The 17,403-nt window shown below is 44.4% G+C and overlaps 1 protein-coding gene across 1 annotated transcript; it reads left to right on the top strand.

Moving 5' to 3' along the window:
- Window positions 1–383: 383 nt before the first annotated feature.
- Window positions 384–16,419, top strand: CRYM (crystallin mu). The gene is made up of 8 exons (XM_016164593.2): window positions 384–595; window positions 1,113–1,266; window positions 3,234–3,296; window positions 7,186–7,287; window positions 8,965–9,148; window positions 12,307–12,428; window positions 13,117–13,201; window positions 14,942–16,419. Exons 1-8 carry the CDS (start codon window positions 426–428, stop codon window positions 15,004–15,006), a joined length of 945 nt encoding a protein of 314 aa, XP_016020079.1. The 5' UTR covers window positions 384–425; the 3' UTR covers window positions 15,007–16,419.
- Window positions 16,420–17,403: the final 984 nt, after the last annotated feature.

Below are 17,403 nucleotides of genomic sequence, written 5' to 3'. Positions count from 1 at the left end.
GCAGAGGCAATAATTTAATAAAAAGGGAAGCCCCGCCAGCGTTTGCCCCCTATCTGCCCAGTCTCCTTCCCAAGCAGGACAACAGAGAGAGAGCAAATAGCGGATTTGGTGGGAGGCGAGCAGATGGAGTGCCCAAACCCCTCGCAAGGACAGTGAGTACAGCTGATTACAGCACTGAGAAAAGGGATCCAAGAATACCAGCTCGCAGCACAGCGCCTCACCTAAGATCCCGGGGAACCGGTCGTTGGAGGGAACCCAGCAAACAACGCTGGTGGCGGAGGTAGGCGGAGACCGGCGTTGCCCCGCCCCCGTAGCGACAAGGTAACCGGTAGGCGGCACCGCGGGGCGGCGCACGTTCATATAGGGCGCAGCTCTGCAAACCCGGGTAGTTGTACTGCGGCCGAGTTCAGAAGGCAGGCGGAGAGATGAGCTCGGGGATAGCGTTCCTGAGCGCGGCCGAGGTGCAGAACCATCTCCGCAGCTCCAGCCTCCTCATCCCGCCCCTGGAGGCGGCTCTGGCCAACTTCTCCAGCGGTCCGGATGGAGGGGTCACGCAGCCGGTGCGCACCGTAGTGCCGGTGGCCAAGCACAACGGGTGAGTGAGGAAGGCCGGATGGAGAAACTGGAGAGGAGGAGGAGGAGGAGGAGGAGGAGGAGGAGGAGGAGGAGGAGGAGGAGGAGGAGGAGGGTGAAGGGAAGCAGGGGAGAAAACAAGAAAGGGCTTGCCTAATCACTGCTAACGGCAGCCGTCACCTAACATGTGTCTCCCCGCCGCGACCAGGGGACGCGCCTTACAGGCGTTACCTTGTTTAATTCAATACACTCTCCTTATAGGTAGGTGTTCATGCAGTCATTGTACTGGTGGGAAAACTGAGACTCAGAGAGGTTAAGCGACTTACCCGAGGTTATGCAGCTAGTAAGTGAGAGAACTGAAATGGTTTTTCTCATCCAGAGCCAGATTCATGGAGGTACCTTTGCTTACTGCCTAAGGGAACGCCAGGGCAAGGGAGAGGGCCAATCGGGAAGGGATGAGGGAGATAGGGAGGCGCACGGAGACTTGATACCGCGGCGTTGGTGGGAAGGGGTCGAAGCTTCTCCTTCTCTCCTTGTAGTTTCCTGGGGGTCATGCCAGTCTACAGTGCTGCAGAGGATGCCCTGACCACCAAGTTGGTCACCTTCTACGAGGGCCACAGCACCACCTCCAGTGCCCCCTCCCACCAGGCCACTGTGCTACTCTTTGAGCCAAGCAATGGCTCCCTTCTGGCGGTGAGCAACTAACTCCCTGACCTGGGGTGGAGTGGGGCCCCTGAGCCCAGAGCCAGGCTGGGAAGTTCTTCTCTGTGGGACGGGGGAAGTTTTAATTATGTTCACACATGCCGCCCTCTGAGTGACTGGCTACCAGTGACAGTGAAGGTTATCTGGGACCATGTGCCTGTTTCTAGGACTGCCCGAAGATGCATAACCCAGCATCAGAGCCCATTGCTGCTTCGAGTGTGCGACATTGTGGAAGTGACAATCTCGTCATTCTTGTATACATTCTCTTCGTATACCAGTTACTCCAAATATACAGCTCGAACAAACCCAGTAGCCAAGGAAATGTTTATTTAGTGAATATGTATAACATGGAAGAGAAGGGGTGTTCTGTAATCCCCGGGAGTCTTTTCTGAGGGTCTTTCCAGTGACCTGTTTAACATTTAATAATAGTATAAAAAAATAGTGGTAGCCCACATTTATCAATCACTTTATATGTGTCAGGAACTCTTCTAAACGCTTCATGTGTATTGACTTTCTTAATACTTAGAACCACTCTATAACATAAGTAATATTATTACTCCCATTTCGCAGATGACAATAGAGTCATAAGGAACTATGCCCAACTTACTCAGGTTTGTGTAGGTAATAAGGGACATGGCTGGACTTCAGACCTGCCTACTCCGTGTGAGTCCAGGACCCGTACTCTCTCACGACTATGCTCTGCTGCATTTCTAACTGCCACTTGCTGAGCACTTATCCTGTTCCAGGCAGGAGAAATCGATCTCATTCAATTTTGACAACATCCTCTGCAGGAGTTTTTATTATACCTCCCACCCAATTTCTGTTGACATCCCAGAGGCTCAGAGTAGTAGAGTCACTTCGTTTGAGGTCACACAGCTGTTTAGTAAAAGACACAGGAATGCATGACTGTGGAGCTTGTGTTCAGCTCCTGTGCTCTGCACCATTTAGGCTGGCTCTGATATCGGGCAGTTGACACCTCATCAGGGACAATTTCCTTCATTTCACCTGAACCTCCCCTGGACTCTTAGATCCTCCTCCTACTGAATTTTTGCCTCTTCAAGGAACGTGACTGCTCATTGTTCCTCTGGGAAGAGTACCTTGCTCTTCCCAACCTCTACTCATCCAATGGGAATGACATCCATACTACCTACCAACTGTGGCTTCCCAGGAAAGTGGGACCAGCTCAGACTTTCCATCCAACTAAATGATGAGGCCTTAGATCCTTCCTGAATCTTCTCAGTAGTAAATGAGTTACTTCCTTGTCTGTAAAATGAGAATACTGATATCATCTGGTGAGGATCAACAGAGATGAGAAACTTACAAACAGGAACAGTGCAAAAGATGGTACTTATGATCAACCAGGCATAATTCAGAGTCAACTGAGGAGTTGTAAATACAAGGATGTCCGGGTCCCACTCCGAGGGAGTCAGACTTGGTTAACCTAAGGGTCGTGTCTGAACATCTGTATCTTCATAAATCTCCCAAAATGCATGGCAAGAGTTGAGAGCCACTGAGGTAGAGTTTCATGGCCCTTGCACAGATGTCAAATGACTTATTCCTCAAGTTCCTCCTTAATTTGGTATTTTGAGAAGCCTAAGGCAAGAAAGGAAAATGGGTGATTCTTGACGGCTCGCTGTGGGCTAGGTGTTTTCCTTTCCTGTATGCCAGTGCATTTATTTCTCACAAGAACCCTCCGAATGGCTGGCGTTATCTTTATTTTTGTTTGTTTGTTTGTTTGTTTGTTTGTTTTACAGATGAGGGAACCAGTGCTTAGAGATAAAGATATTCATTCAAAGTTGCATTTCTCCTAAGTGGAGAATTGAATCTAGACCTGACATCAAGTCCGCATTCTTTGAGGGTATTATAGTACTTTCCAGGGCTACTCTTTTAGAGTGCTTTTCTCCGCTTCAATAATAGATAAGGATGCTCTTTGCTTACACTCTGTCCTTTCCTCCAAGGTCATGGATGGAACTGTCATAACTGCAAAGCGAACAGCTGCAGTGTCTGCCATTGCCACCAAGGTAAGATTAGTGCTTGGCTGTGTTGTCAAGGTGAGCTGGTGGGCGGGGTTGCGTGTCAGTGTCTAACAGAGACATGAGGAACTTATTTTTGTCATCCTTGGGAATTAGCCGGAACTACATATACCAAAATATGTGAGATGAGTTGAGCTCAAGCTTAGAAAACTGAGCGTGGAGTCCGGGGGAGGACACAGGTCTGGGAACGCTGGCTCACGAGGCCTAAGCATGAAGGAAATATGCTCATCTAGGAGAGGATTGTGTGTTATTAAGGCCTTCTAAATACATGATGAGGAAGAAAGAAGGTGAGGATTAACCAGGTTATTGTATAGGAAGGGAGTAGTTTAAGTATGCACCTTGATCAACTGGTTTTTAAAAATTACATGCAGACCCAACCCAGACCAAGATAACGAACCAGCTCCTTGAGAAATGTTTGCTGGTAACAGGGCCACGGCGGCTCTATCAGTATTGCTTTACAGTGGCAAAGACTCTGGTCTTTTTCAAAATAATTTCCAACCTATTGTCTTGACTTCCCTTTGCATTTCGGTGAGGAAGGCGGAGCGAGCATTATTGGCCTCATTCAGTGCACAAGGAAATGAGACTGTGGTTTCCTGGAGTTGCAGACCAGGTAGCTGTGAGGTCTACCGAGGCCGCCTGATCTTTTTCGTCCCAGATCAACGATTTCCAAACCAAGCTATACAGCAGCATCACCTGGGGATTTTGTTTTTTTTTTTTAAATTCAGATTCCTGAAACCACTGAATCAAAATCTCTGAGGGTGGGGTCCCAGAACTTTTTTTTTTCCTGCAATAATCTCTGGTTGATTTTGATGATCAACCAGGTTTGGGAACCAAAGTGTTCTAGACCCAAGTCTCAATTACACTGTGCTTTGCTGCACTGATAAAAAAAACCTGCCCTCCCAGAAGAGGGGAGGCTTGCTGAGCCAATGGGTTAGAGTGTCGGTTGAAACCTCACAGCATTTTTGCCAGGGGCTCAGATGAGTTGTTCTATTGGGAAGAAAGGGCTCGTTTTACTTTTGCTCTATAAGAGTAGAATGTTTTCTTTCTCATCACTTCTCTTTCATTCAGGGCTTTTAGGAGGAAGAAGAGAAAAATAGGAAGTCCTCAGATCTGATGGACACTATAACTTCTTTGTATTTAGGTTGCACAGAACATGAGTTGGGGACTCTGACATGCTTTCTCAAGGTGGCAATATATATCAGGGTTTATCCCTGGCTTGCATTTATTCAAAAAATATTTGAGTGCCCACCGGGTGCTCAGCATGGGGCATAGAAAGGTGAGCAAAACCATATACAGTGCCTACCATCATGGAGCAGAGTCCATTCAGGGAGACAGATATTAATCCGAAGATCACGCCAATAAATGCGAAACTGCAGCCCTGATAAACACATTGAATGAAAGGGACAAAAGGCTGTGAGTGTAAAATGGAGGGTCTCGATCTGGTCTGTGGGATTTGGGAAGGCTTTTTCCGTGTAAGAGACATCCGAGCTGATATTTGAAGGCTTATAAGAGTTTTATTGTGTTAACCAATGTTACCCCAATACGCTTAATTAAAATTTAAACGAAAAAAAAAGAGTTATGTGTGAAGGGGCAGAGGGGAAATTATTCCGGGCAGAGGAATGAACCTGTGCAAAGGCCCTGTGGTTGGCATGTGCTTTGGGAAACTGTGAAGAGGCTGGTGTGGCTGGAGGACAGGAGAGCAGGGGTGCATGGCATGAGAGGGCTTAGAGATGGGAGGGCCAGATGGGAGGGGCATGTAAGACCTTAGCGAATGTAAATAAAATACTTTCTAGCTCTTTAAGTGATAAACCTAGCAGATCGTATATGTTCTTTTAATTATCAGCATGCTTATGGGAAGAGAATCAAATGCCACTAATCATATTATGATTTAATAAATCATAAACATATCCTTATTACTAGGGCAAGAAATTATCAAGTCAGGCAACCCGTGAGGATTAGGTATTTAGTTTCAGAGGTTGAAAGTTACTTTTACAGGACACTTTAACAATTTCAGTAGCCCAAGTATACTTTTAAGAGATCGATATTAATTGAGAAGAGAAAAAAATGATTTTGTTAAGGAAAATATCACTTAATTCTCATTATTGGACAGGTGCATAAAATTTCTGGTCTTGTGGATACTGTCATTTTGGAAACTTTTCAAATCAAATTCTTTGCTATCGCCCCCTTCTGCAACTTATAGGAGACATGAGTATCGGGTAATATTTATGAGACTCCTTTCTGCTAGTTATTGATTATTAAGAAGACTTTCACTTTTAAGGTTACACTCCAGAATTTCAGTGATTAACATTCTAAGAAAGAGTAGAGCCAAGGAGCTCAAATTTTGCTAATAAAATAGAGAAAAGGCAGAACATAGTCTTAATTTTAACAATGGTTTGAGGGACAAACGATGTCTTTCCTCTGTGCCGCTATTTCTCAACTGAGGACAATTTTGCCATCTGCCACAGGGACATTTAGCAATGTCTGAGACATTTTTGGTTGTCACATTTGGGGATGGGGGTAGGAGGTGCTACTAGCATCTAATGGATTGAGGCCAGTGATGCCGCTAAATAGTCTACAATGCACAAGACAGCCCACCCACGCCCTGCCAACAAAGAGTTATCCAGCCCAAATAGCAGTAGTGCTAAGATAAAAAAAAACTGCTCTGTTTCTTACAGGTAATAGTAGATATGTGCCAATTCTGTGCGAATAGACTGTTCTGTCGTCATGGGGTATATAGACCAGTTAAAGAAACTAGATCTGTAAAAAAAAAAAGAATTGCTATGAAGTGGTGAATTCTATCAGGAAGGTCAGAAAGACTTCACACAGAGAGGTGACACTATCTGAGTTAATTATCGAATCCCACTTTCAAATGCAGACACACATGCACCCTCAGTCAGGGCCGCAAATTCCAGCTCTACATTCCTCTTTAAAGGAAGACAGGCTGAGAAAGGATCAACAGAGAGAGGGAGCTGAGCAAATGTAGCTGGGAACCGGGGTCACAAAGACTCATGGATTCCAGGCAGCTCTCAGGGCTCTGAGAAGCGGTTGTGGTTTATCACGTCCCCAAGATGGGGTAGCACAGGATAACGTGGGCTTTGGAGAATGAAAGATTTGGTTTTAGAGCCCCACTGTGCTATGTGATAGGTGTAAGATCCTGAGCAAGTTACTTAACCTCTCTGGACCTCAATTTCTTCATTCGTAAGAGGAAAATAGCAATTAATGCGTCTCAGAGGGTCATTGTCTACACTAAACGAGATCATGCAGGTAAAGCATTGGCATATATTAGGTGCTCAGGGAAGGCTCTTTCCTTCCCTCCCCACTCTACAGAGGGGAACAGAAATACAAAATAACATCTCCTCGATAGCCCAAGAATTGATTTTTTTTTGTTAAATATGCTCGTTACATAACGTTGTATAAATTTAAAGGGTACATCATGTGAACTTACTACATTCGTATATGATGTACTCATGGATTCCAGGCAGCTCTCAGGGCTCTGAGAAGAGGGTGTAATATGATTGCCACTGTTGTGACAATTAGCATCTCTATCGTCTTATATAATTATTCTTTCTTTTGAGTGGTTGGAATAATTAAGTTCTAATCTCAGCAAATTGGCTGATGATAATACAATATTGTTGTCTGTGTCCATTATACCATGCGTTAGATTTTTAGGGCTTAATCTAAAAAATCCAAACTCATGAAAGCAGAGAGAAAAATGGTGGCTACCAGGGGTTGGAGCTGGGAAGATAGGACAGATGTTTCCCCGGAGTTCTTGAGGGAACTGAAAATAGAGCAGAAGTCACCTGATAAATCAAACTGTATTTGTTCTTCACGCGACTGCTGATGTCTCCCTTGACTTTCCATCTCATTTCTCAAATAGTTTTTGAAACCTCCCAGCAGTGAAGTGTTGTGCATCCTCGGGGCTGGGGTCCAGGCCTACAGCCATTATGAGATCTTCACAGAGCAGTTCTCCTTTAAGGAGGTGAGTCCAGGGAGGGGTGTGGAGCAGAGGGGAGCTAGCTGCCATGATGACTTGTGACCTTTGTCTATACTTCACTACAATACGGGTTATGCTGACATAATTAGGTCAAGAGTCCCATCTCAAGCATCCTTTTGATGACTTTCCCAGAAGTCCCATTGGGGGTAAAGAGTGAGGAGAACGCCTGATTCCCCTGTTTCCAGTTTCTTAGTTCACAGGGTCTGCCTGAGGACATAGCCTGCCCACTCCATTAGGTAAAGGATCATATTAGATCCATTATCTATGTTCCGTTGTCCTTTTGACCCCTCTCGATCCTTCCGTTAGGCGAATCCAGGAACTTTAATTATTCAGAGTATGGATCCCCAAACTGGAAACCAAGCCTAGAGAGCAAGAGGCCACAGCACCAACTCCTACAGCCCGGATGCTGGCCCACCTTTCCCCGGCCATCTCCTGCTTCCTATGGGACCGTTTGATTGATGCTGCTTTTATTTCATTTTTGTACATGTGTGAGAAGCCTAAAGTATGATTGTTTGAGGATAAAAAATAATACCTCTGCTTTGGGGAATGTAGACAGTAAGGAAGAAAATGAAAGAAAAAAAATGCCCTTTTATCTGTTTTCAAAGACAATAGTTGACATTTTTCAATCTTTTCTCATAAACTTTTTATAATATACTTTTAATCATGTTAGTTATATACAGTTGTATATCCTATTTCTTCATTGAGTGTACTAACATCATCATTTTCTCAGATTATTGAATTTTTGTATAATATTTGCATAGTTTTTTATCAAGAAGGGTGATATGGTTAAGCATTCTTATGACTGGCCATAGTGTATTGGTTTTCACCTTGGCTGATAAACGTCTTTAGACATAATACATTTATTATAGTTCCTTATGAGAGATTGTCTAGGCCTTATTTTCAGTTGAAAGTTGACAACCCATACCCCAGAAGTGCAAATCGATTAAGCAAACTAGCAAGTCCTTGCCTCCTACTGAGGCCAATGACACCCCCGCCCCCACTCCCATACCTTCCAGGATTCAAATTGTCTCTACTACTCTTGGGCCTTTCCATCTGCTGCACCATTCACTCCTAAAATCCTTCCCATCTTTAATTCCCTGCATACCCTTCAGAGATCAAGTTATTTCATGAAAAGCACTGCCATAGATAATCCTGTCTGTGAATCCCATACCTGCTCTGACTCCTTTACAGGTCTCAAACATAAAGTGTGAGTTTGATGATGCTGAGTTTGCCCGGTTATCATTCGCATTTTACAGACATGAAAATGCTGGCCGTATGAGGTTAAGTGACTCCAGGGGCAGTAAGTAAGAGAGCAAGTGTTGACCGTAAGCCCACCTAGCTCCAGAACTTGCCCTGCTCGTCATTACACTGTGTAGTGGCTATTAAACTAGTGAGGCTGTGTGTCCTGGGCTACAAGTGAAAAATCCCCCTTCTTTAAAAGGATAGAGGGCTAGAGAAAGGTCATTTTCAAATATTATGCCAGGTATATGCCCAGATTAATGCTGTCCCCTTCCTCAAATGTCCATTCTCCCTAGGGGATGATTTAAATAAGAGCAGCCCTGATTCTAGAGTGTTCAGCTTTCCCTTGGCACCCTGGGCTTGATCAAACGTAAACAGCCCAACAATCATGGTGCCACTGTCGTCTTGTTACCCCCAATAAAGGTGAGGATATGGAATCGCACCAGAGAAAATGCTGAGAAGTTTGCGGACACAGTGCAAGGAGAGGTACGGGTCTGTTCATCAATCCAGGAGGCTGTGACAGATGCGGATGTGATCATCACGGTCACCATGGCAACACAGCCCATTTTGTTTGGTGAATGGGTGAAGCCAGGGGCTCACATCAATGGTAAGCAGAGTGGCTTCATGAGCTATGGGTAGGTGGTAGCCAGACTTGTCCCTAGGCTGGACCAGGGGCTGTGTCTGCAGAGCTGTGTTTCTCGTCCAAAATGCCTCAACTCTTTAAGGACCTTGGAAATGTGTGAGCCCAGAAAAAACAATATTCACTCCAAAACATGAGACAAAAGTTGCAAACCTAAAATTAATAAATGTAAGGTCTGTATAATGTAACATTATGGCAAATGGTCAGTCACAGCTCAGTTCTTAAATGTAATGAAGTTTAAATGACCACGCCAAGTGACTCGTTGTATTCTTAACATTGCAAATTATAAAATAACTTTTAAATTACAGCATGAAAGACACAATATGACATGCAGATACTTTTTAATATACGTGATTGGATAGGTGGAACTCTAAACATAAGAGATCCTGAGGCCTCTGATGATCCTCAGATGGCCCTAAGGGTTGTAGCAAAAACTGGTCAGTATTGAATACTTACTATTGCAGGTGCTGTTCTAAATTTTTTATTTGTATTATATCATTTAATCCTTACAACACCCTCATGATGTAGGAGCTATTATTATCACGACCCCCATTTATAGGTGGGTAGACCAAGGCATGGAGAGATTAAGTCACTCGCTAACTTGCCTACAGTCAGAGAGGTCCTTAGTGGCAGAGCTGGGATTTGAACTGAGGCACACTACCCTGAGAGCCCAATAAGAGACTGGATTCTGGTGAGCGAGCAGGCAAAGAATAGAGGATTCAAACATGTTATGGGGTGCCTCATGTATTAGTGACAAGCTCATGGTGTGACCTCAAAAGCTAAGATCTCTGCACACATTGGCATACAAACAGGCAAGAGCCAAGTATCAGGATTACGCGTTCATTCACAAATGTTTATCGAGGCCCTACCATGAGGTAGGCACTGTTCTAGACACTGGGGTTTCAGCATCCAGCACTCAAGGCTGTTGCTTTCAGGGTGCTTATCTTCTCTTGAGGGGAGATAGACAGCAAACAAGTAAACAAATAGGTGAACTAGATAGTTCCAGCTAAAGATAAGTTCTGTGAAGGAAATAAAACATGGACATATTTGAGGAATGGGCCAAAGCAAATCGAAAGTCTGGGGCTGTGGAACTGGTGTTAAGCTGTGGGTGGGTCAGAGGAGGGGGAGGTAGGAGGTGGCTTAGCGGGTAGGTTAGAGATGGGTAGGGTCTGGCTTTACGGACAGTGAGACCATTTCTGTAAGGACTTCGGAAACCAAGAGAAACCAGTTTTTGGTGAAATCATAAGCTGAATCTTTAGCAAGACTGACGTAATTATTTTTCAGCATAAAACAGCGCATATTTATTATCTCAGTGTGTCTGTGGTTCAGGGTTCAGACATGGGTCAGCCAGCTCCTCTACTCACACGGGATGAATCAAGGCGTTGTCTAGGCTGCATTCTCATCTAGAGCTTAGAGTCCCCTTCCAGGTTCACGTGCTTGTGGCAGGTTCCTTACATTGTACGACGAAGGGACCATATCTCTCCCCAGGAAGGGCCGACTTGATTTTGAGTCAAGATATCTCTTGTATTTTCCTGGCCTAAGAACAAAATTGGCTTATGTGTTCACAGAGACATCAACAATACTTAAGAAAACTGTATCATAAGTGCAGTCGACATGGTAACGCTGAAGACAGAGTGTACTTACTTTACAGCTTGGCTGAGAGGCAGGCTTAATTCTAAGCTCCCTCCACTTTCCTCAGCCTTCCCTGTGCCCCGCCAGCCAGTATCACCCCTTGCTGCCTGGCCCACCTCCATCTGCCCGAGTGGCCTCACACAATCCTTTGAGAACTCACCCTACTCAGAAAAACTTGGGGGAAACAGACCATGAGAAGAAGTGGCCTGAGAAGCTGGGGATTTTCCCACCAGCTTATGATTTATTTACAAGCTTCATTAGTTAGTCTTTTGTTCTGTAGAACTCCCCACACAAGCGACCTTCAAGCTGGACATTTTTATACCACTCTCTTTGAAAATTAGAGTAAGGGAGAACAGAAGGAGAGGGCGGGCATAAGTAGAAAAAACTGGACAGCATATAAATGCTGCCTGATATTGGTATAAGGCTTTATAGTGCTTTCCAAAGACTGGCTGGCATGAGTTGGATCCAGCACACAGATGTGTTTTGTTTGGACCATAGAGTGTTCTAAAAATCAAAAACTAACACATGCAAATAGATTTCTTACTTCCATTTTTTTTTTAAATGAGAATATCTAGCAGTGGACCTGTATTCTCACATGGCAACAACAAGCTGGAGCTTAACAATGCCCGTTCCCTTTGGAAGGCCATGCTTTCTTCTGTGTGCCTGGGTTTCTGCCATTTCCAGTCCGGCCCCTCTGACCAGCTTTGCTCATGTTCATTACCTGCCTGGCCCTGCAGGCGTTTCATTGCAGCCTCTGTACCATCGCCAGGATTCATTGTTGTGGTTCTGGGCTCTGCAGAGGATGTGAACGCTCGGCTCCAGGATGGAGCTGGTTTTCTTTTTGTTGGCTTTTCTCCAAGACCCTGACTCTGAGCTCTTTTGTCGCAGTTAGGGGAGACGTGGTTGGGGGTGAGGAATGGGAATGATGAATGGCAAGAAGATAGAAAGAAAGTAGAGGGATGTGAAGTATAAAGGAGCTGTAGGGGATGTCTCTATTTCTGAGTTTGGGGTAAGGAAGTCACTGTCCCTGATAAGTGGAAGAGGAGGCATGAAAGGCGTGGCACTCTCAGAGCTATAGATTCATGTATTCAATATCTAACCTTGGCAAGAACCTGCATTCCTCTCAGCCTTAGCTGGTGCATCTTTAAATGGAATCAGACATGAAGTGTACTTGCAGGGACTATAAATAATATGTGTGAAACATCTCACAGACAGTGAGTCCCAATAAACGAATGCTAAGTTGCCTCAAAATCTTTAAGGAATGAGATGAGAAATGAAATGGATAGGGGGAAATGGCAGGCATTATTCTTGTTGATGAGTGTTCGGTCTCGCTGATGGGGAGGGGGTCGGCCTGGGGAAATGAGGTATTCCAAATATGAATATTCCACGTGTTTTATGTTACCACCTTTTCCTCACCCCTCTTCCATTCTTTGGCGCATTTAGTATCCCTTGTGACTATTCCTGAGCTCAAGGTCTGTTTTGCTGTTTCGTAGCCATCGGAGCCAGCAGACCTGACTGGAGAGAGCTGGATGACAAACTCATGAAACAAGCTGTGCTGTACGTGGACTCCCGGGAGGCCGCCCTGAAAGAGTCTGGAGATGTCATACTGTCAGGGGTGAGCATCTTCTCCTGGTAGATGCTGCCCAGCTGGCCTCACCAAGATCCTAGGCTTTCATTAACTTCCCCTTTTTTTGGCCTGCTCCAGGCCTCAGTCATATCCACTTCTTTGTGGGGTTACAGCTCCTGAACATCTCTCAATCCTTTCTAAATCCCTTTCAAAATAATGTGACCATTTTGGTGGTGACATGTGTTCTTTTATCCATTTTGCCTGGAGAGAAGCTTGAGGGGTTTTTCCATTGGACAGGGTTGTCCTTTAAGAAGGTAGGATTGGGAGATGGGGGCCAGTTGTAGCCTGGAAACCTTCCGAATGTGGCCAACTAAATAAGAGTATGGTTGGCCACTCTCTGGCCTTCTTTTTCTTTTGTAGTCAGGGCACAGGTGCAAGAAAGGGCGGCCGCAATGAATGTTTAAATAAGACCATGCCTATTTCCTCACTGACACAGTGTCCTGGTAGGACATTCCCCTGGCCACAAACATGTACCTCTGCATTCACAGTGTCACAAACGCAGATGGTATCCAAAAAGAATTCTAGGAAGAAGTATCTTCCTAACGTCATCCAGTGTACAAATGATCTATTTATCAGATTTATTCCTTATCCAATTCAGGGATGTCCTAGAGCTATACAAGCTGGCCAGAGCAGACATGCCCTCCATGGCCTGGGTCAATGTGTGTTCATTTCATAGGCTGAGATCTTCGCTGAGCTGGGAGAAGTGGTGAAGGGAGTAAAGCCAGCCTACTGTGAGAAGACTACAGTATTCAAGTCTTTAGGTAAGGGTCATCACTCCCAGGGCACACATCCAACCAGAGCACAAGGCAGGTCCACTCGTCAGTGGGAGGAGGAATGAGTGACCAGTCTCCATGACTGGATCATTGTGAAATCCATCATTCATGTCAATTATTTACGTGTCTTAGCATAATGATTAGCCCACGAACTCTGGAATTGGCAGTCCTGGGTTGGGTTCCCTGGACATATATCCTTGGGCAAGTGACCTGATGTCTTCACCGCATATTGCCTTGAGTTTTTGTGAGTATTAAGTGAGTGTTCATGTAAAATGATTTGCGTACAGCAAGTGTCAGTAGTTTATCATTTAGACTTAGATCTCAATGAAACTCAGAAGCAGATATCCTCCAGAGGTAGGGGGTGGAGGATAAAAATATTCAAAGACAGGGAGCTTAAGAGAAATGGCAGGGAGACCAAACGTGAAGGAGATCTGGACAGAAAGTACAGCCTGAGACCTCTTTTTCCCATCCTTACCTACCCTCCTGCTTGCTGTTTGAGCAGGGCTTCCACGGGAAGCCCCATTACCATCCAATTTGGTAGAGGCAGAAGTCCAACTAGGAATGGACTTGTTCTGCCCCTGAGTCCAGCTCACCCACCCCGCCAGATTTAAGGAAAGGGACATAGAAGTCTGCAGAGCAGATATGCCTGAAATAATGAAATACTGCCTAACTGGCTGGTAAATAAGTTGCTGCTCCTCAAACTTGTCCTCTGTTCCTCTCTAAAAATCTTTCATATTTCCCATAGTCAAGCCCCCAAATTGCCACTCGGCACCCATGCCAATTGGTCAATATCCATGCCTTACTGGCTGTCCTATAGTTTTAAAACCTCTCACACAGACCAAGGTAGTATACACTTTACCCAAAGCCTGGTTCAAAGACATCGCACTATCAGGAAGTTGCAGAGTTCATAGCATGTCAGAGGTCAGCCAAGCCCTTCAGGAGACAGAACATTACAGAAACCTGTTCAACCCTTTGGAGCAATTTTTGTTTTCTCACTTTTGGGATTGGTTTATTGGCACATCCTTCCACCTAGCAAACATATATTGAGCACCTATCATGTGTCAGGTTCCACATTGGGTGCAGTGGTGGCTACAAAAATTAATAAAAACCATGAGAACATATTCCCATTCGAGGCTAAGGTATGCATCCTTGACAATAAGTCACAGTGGGATTGTTAAAGGAGGCAGAGTTGGAACTAGAGTAACCAAGGCCATCACCTATTTTTGTAGAAGTGTTTTTTACATTTTCAAATGTTTTTGGGGGAAAAAAACAAAAGAACAATAAGCTTTCATGACATATGAACAGTATTTGAAATTCAAACATTGGTGTCCACAAAGAAAGGTCGATGGGAATATGGCTAGGCCCATTTGGTTCTCTATCATCCATGCTGCTTCTGCATTGATGGAAGAATTGAATAATTACAATGGAGACCACAAGGCCTACAAAGTCTAAAATATTTACAGAAATTTTTCTGACCCCCAAACTAAACTTGAAGGACACTTAAAATTTGTGTGGTGGGTATTTCTTGCTTAGCATTATGTTCCCTGCCTTGCCCTGCCCCTTGTAGACCCTCCAAGCCTGAGCTCACCTGGGTATCATCAGTCCTTGGTACCCGGATGGGCATTAGCATGGAGAATGTATCAGAAAACTGCCAGCTCCAAGTCCTGGGCTTTTTCAGGAAAAGTTGTTCTGACACAAAAAAGTGAACTGAGTTTCTGTCCTTTCCAGGAATGGCGGTGGAGGACATGGTTGCAGCTAAACTAGTGTACGATTCCTGGTCGTCTGGTAAATAAAGTGAAGAAACTTTATCTTTAGGTGGGTTCTACAGCTCAAGGGGTATTACTTCCAGTTTTCTCATAATTTCTAGATCAAATGAAAGAGCCCAGTCCACAGGGGGCTATAGTCTTGTGCTTAACCACGTCTTGCCGTAAATCACCAGATCCACAGTTGTGTTTGTAGTTGGAAAGAAAAGCGAGGTGCCATGCTTTCTGTTATTCCAGATTATAGTAGTATTCCCTTTCCCCTGTATTCCACTAGCTTTTGTAATTCCTGAAAATAAAGCCCTTTTCAATTCTGCAGTTCTCGCTTCGATAACTCTATCCTATTCCTCATGACAAGGAAAGTGAGGGGATCGAGTATTGCCATCCACTCCCTGGTGGGGGCCTCCAATGACTATATTCTATTTTTTAAATTGAGGTACGATTTGCATGCCATAAAATTCAGGGTTTTTAGTATCTTCATAGAGTCATACAACCATCATTCCGGAACATTTTCATCACCCCAGAGGAAACTCTGTACCCATTAGCAGTCACTCCCCTTTCCGACTTCTTCCTAGCCCCTGGCAACCACTAATCTACTTTCTATCTTTATGAATTTGCCTCTTCTGGACATTTCAGAGACACGGCATTGTATGTTCTATTTCTGGCTTCTTATAATTAAAGTTTCAAGGAACAACAGAACTTCTATATTGGTCAAGACTTCTTTGGTCACAAGTAGTGGAGACCACAACTCCAATTACCTTAAGCTGAATGAGTGAATGAGTGACAAATGGGATTTGTTGGCTCTGGAAATTAAGACGTGTGTGGGTAACCAACCATTTTTGGCTAGAGCTGTACTCAAGGGCTCCAAGCATCAGCAGGACCCAGCCTTGCCTTCTCCACCCCTCAGCTATTTTCTTCAGCGTTGGCTCCAGGATTAAGCAAGCATTCCCTCAGTAGTGACAGGATGGCTTCTGAATCTTTGTCGTCTCCAGTGACCCAAGCAGAAATAGAGATTGTTTTCCTTGACGGTTAAAAGTCCCAGAACTGAGACTCACGGGACCATCGTGTGCCCGTGCCTGTGCCTAATGTCATGGCTACAGAGACAGGATACCCTGGCATGGGCTTCCATCGAGGTAAGGCAGCACCTGGCTTCTCTGGCAGTGGGAATAGGAGAGTTTCCAGGAGCAGGGACACTTTAACTCACCCCTTTTGTTCCCTGACATATAAGACCCAAGGTAACCCTGACTGTTCTGTTCATACGTTTTGAGCCAATCTTTATGGTAATTGCAGATAAAGTATTTACTCTTTAACTGAAATAACAGATGTTCAGGAATGGCAGAGAAGCCTGTGGAGTCTAGAAGCTAGAATAGCCTAATTAAAATAAACTATCACTGTTAAAAACAGTGTAACTTCTAATAACCCATTCTGGCCTCAAAGAGGTTTATGTTATTCACTGTGATTACATAAAAGGATTATGTTTGCTCCCTTCTTTTCAACCCATCGATTTGATGGAATTTTTATGTGAGGTTTTAAAATCAACACGTCCTTTAAATTCACGTTCCTTTATGTCATCACAGGATTGACATAAACACCAAGGGGTTGGTCACAGTGAGAGCTTCTAGTTCTGCTGGGCAAATGTATCTTCCCCTTCCCATACTTTCAGAGCCCGTTGCCATCCCTCCGGCAGGGCAGCATGGAAGATTGCCACTAGGAACGATCAATTCCCATGAAGCAGTTAGAACTAAATCCTGTAATGCTGAGCTCTGGTAACATTTCCATAGGCTTGCCTTTTCTCGTTCTCTCAAAGAACACTTTTCCATTTCCATTACACTATATTTTATCCATCAAGTAGTAGTACTGGTTTCCAGCTCAAAATTCTTTGTACTGCCTCACGCTGCCTCTTGATTGCTGGGATACAGCACTGGGCTTTCCATATTACTTTTACCTGTGACAATGATGTACAAAGCTAAAGCTCTACTGTAAGTCATCTTTTTTGGTAACAATAGTACTTCCCTCATGGCTTATACTTCTATATCCTAGCAATGAGTGTCTGACCATCAGGTGGATTCTGGGGAATAGATGGAGAGAAGATCCTGGCACCTCTAGTAATGAAGTACTAATAGAGTCAGGCTCAGACACTACAAACTCTTTGCGAGTGCCTTATATGTTCCAATTGTTTTTGTGCATATTATTGGAAGCAAATACAACTTTGGTTTATTCCAGACCAACAAATGTAATCATCCTCTAGTGCAATGTATTTACTTGATGACTGACAACATTTCTGAATCCTACCACTGAGGAAGAATGAACCAACTGTTCATCAGATATGAGCATCTATATCCTCCCTAAGCTTATATCCATAGTGCCTCTTGAAATAACTCAGATGTGAATCAGGAAGAAAGCTGAAGATAAACAGCTGTGCGTATATTA

The sequence above is a fragment of the Rousettus aegyptiacus genome, unplaced genomic scaffold (assembly GCF_014176215.1).
Source record: "Rousettus aegyptiacus isolate mRouAeg1 unplaced genomic scaffold, mRouAeg1.p scaffold_m13_p_9, whole genome shotgun sequence".
Classification (NCBI taxonomy): domain Eukaryota; kingdom Metazoa; phylum Chordata; class Mammalia; order Chiroptera; family Pteropodidae; genus Rousettus; species Rousettus aegyptiacus.
This window is presented reverse-complemented; position numbering and strand designations above follow the sequence as displayed.

Bases quoted from the DNA above. Each gene is read 5' to 3' on its own strand.
- CRYM (XM_016164593.2), top strand. From the start codon at position 426: ATGAGCTCGGGGATAGCGTTCCTGAGCGCGGCCGAGGTGCAGAACCAT. The intron at 3,297-7,185 runs GTAAGATTAGTG...TTTCTCAAATAG, and splicing joins TGTCTGCCATTGCCACCAAG to TTTTTGAAACCTCCCAGCAG. The intron at 13,202-14,941 runs GTAAGGGTCATC...TGTCCTTTCCAG, and splicing joins TACAGTATTCAAGTCTTTAG to GAATGGCGGTGGAGGACATG.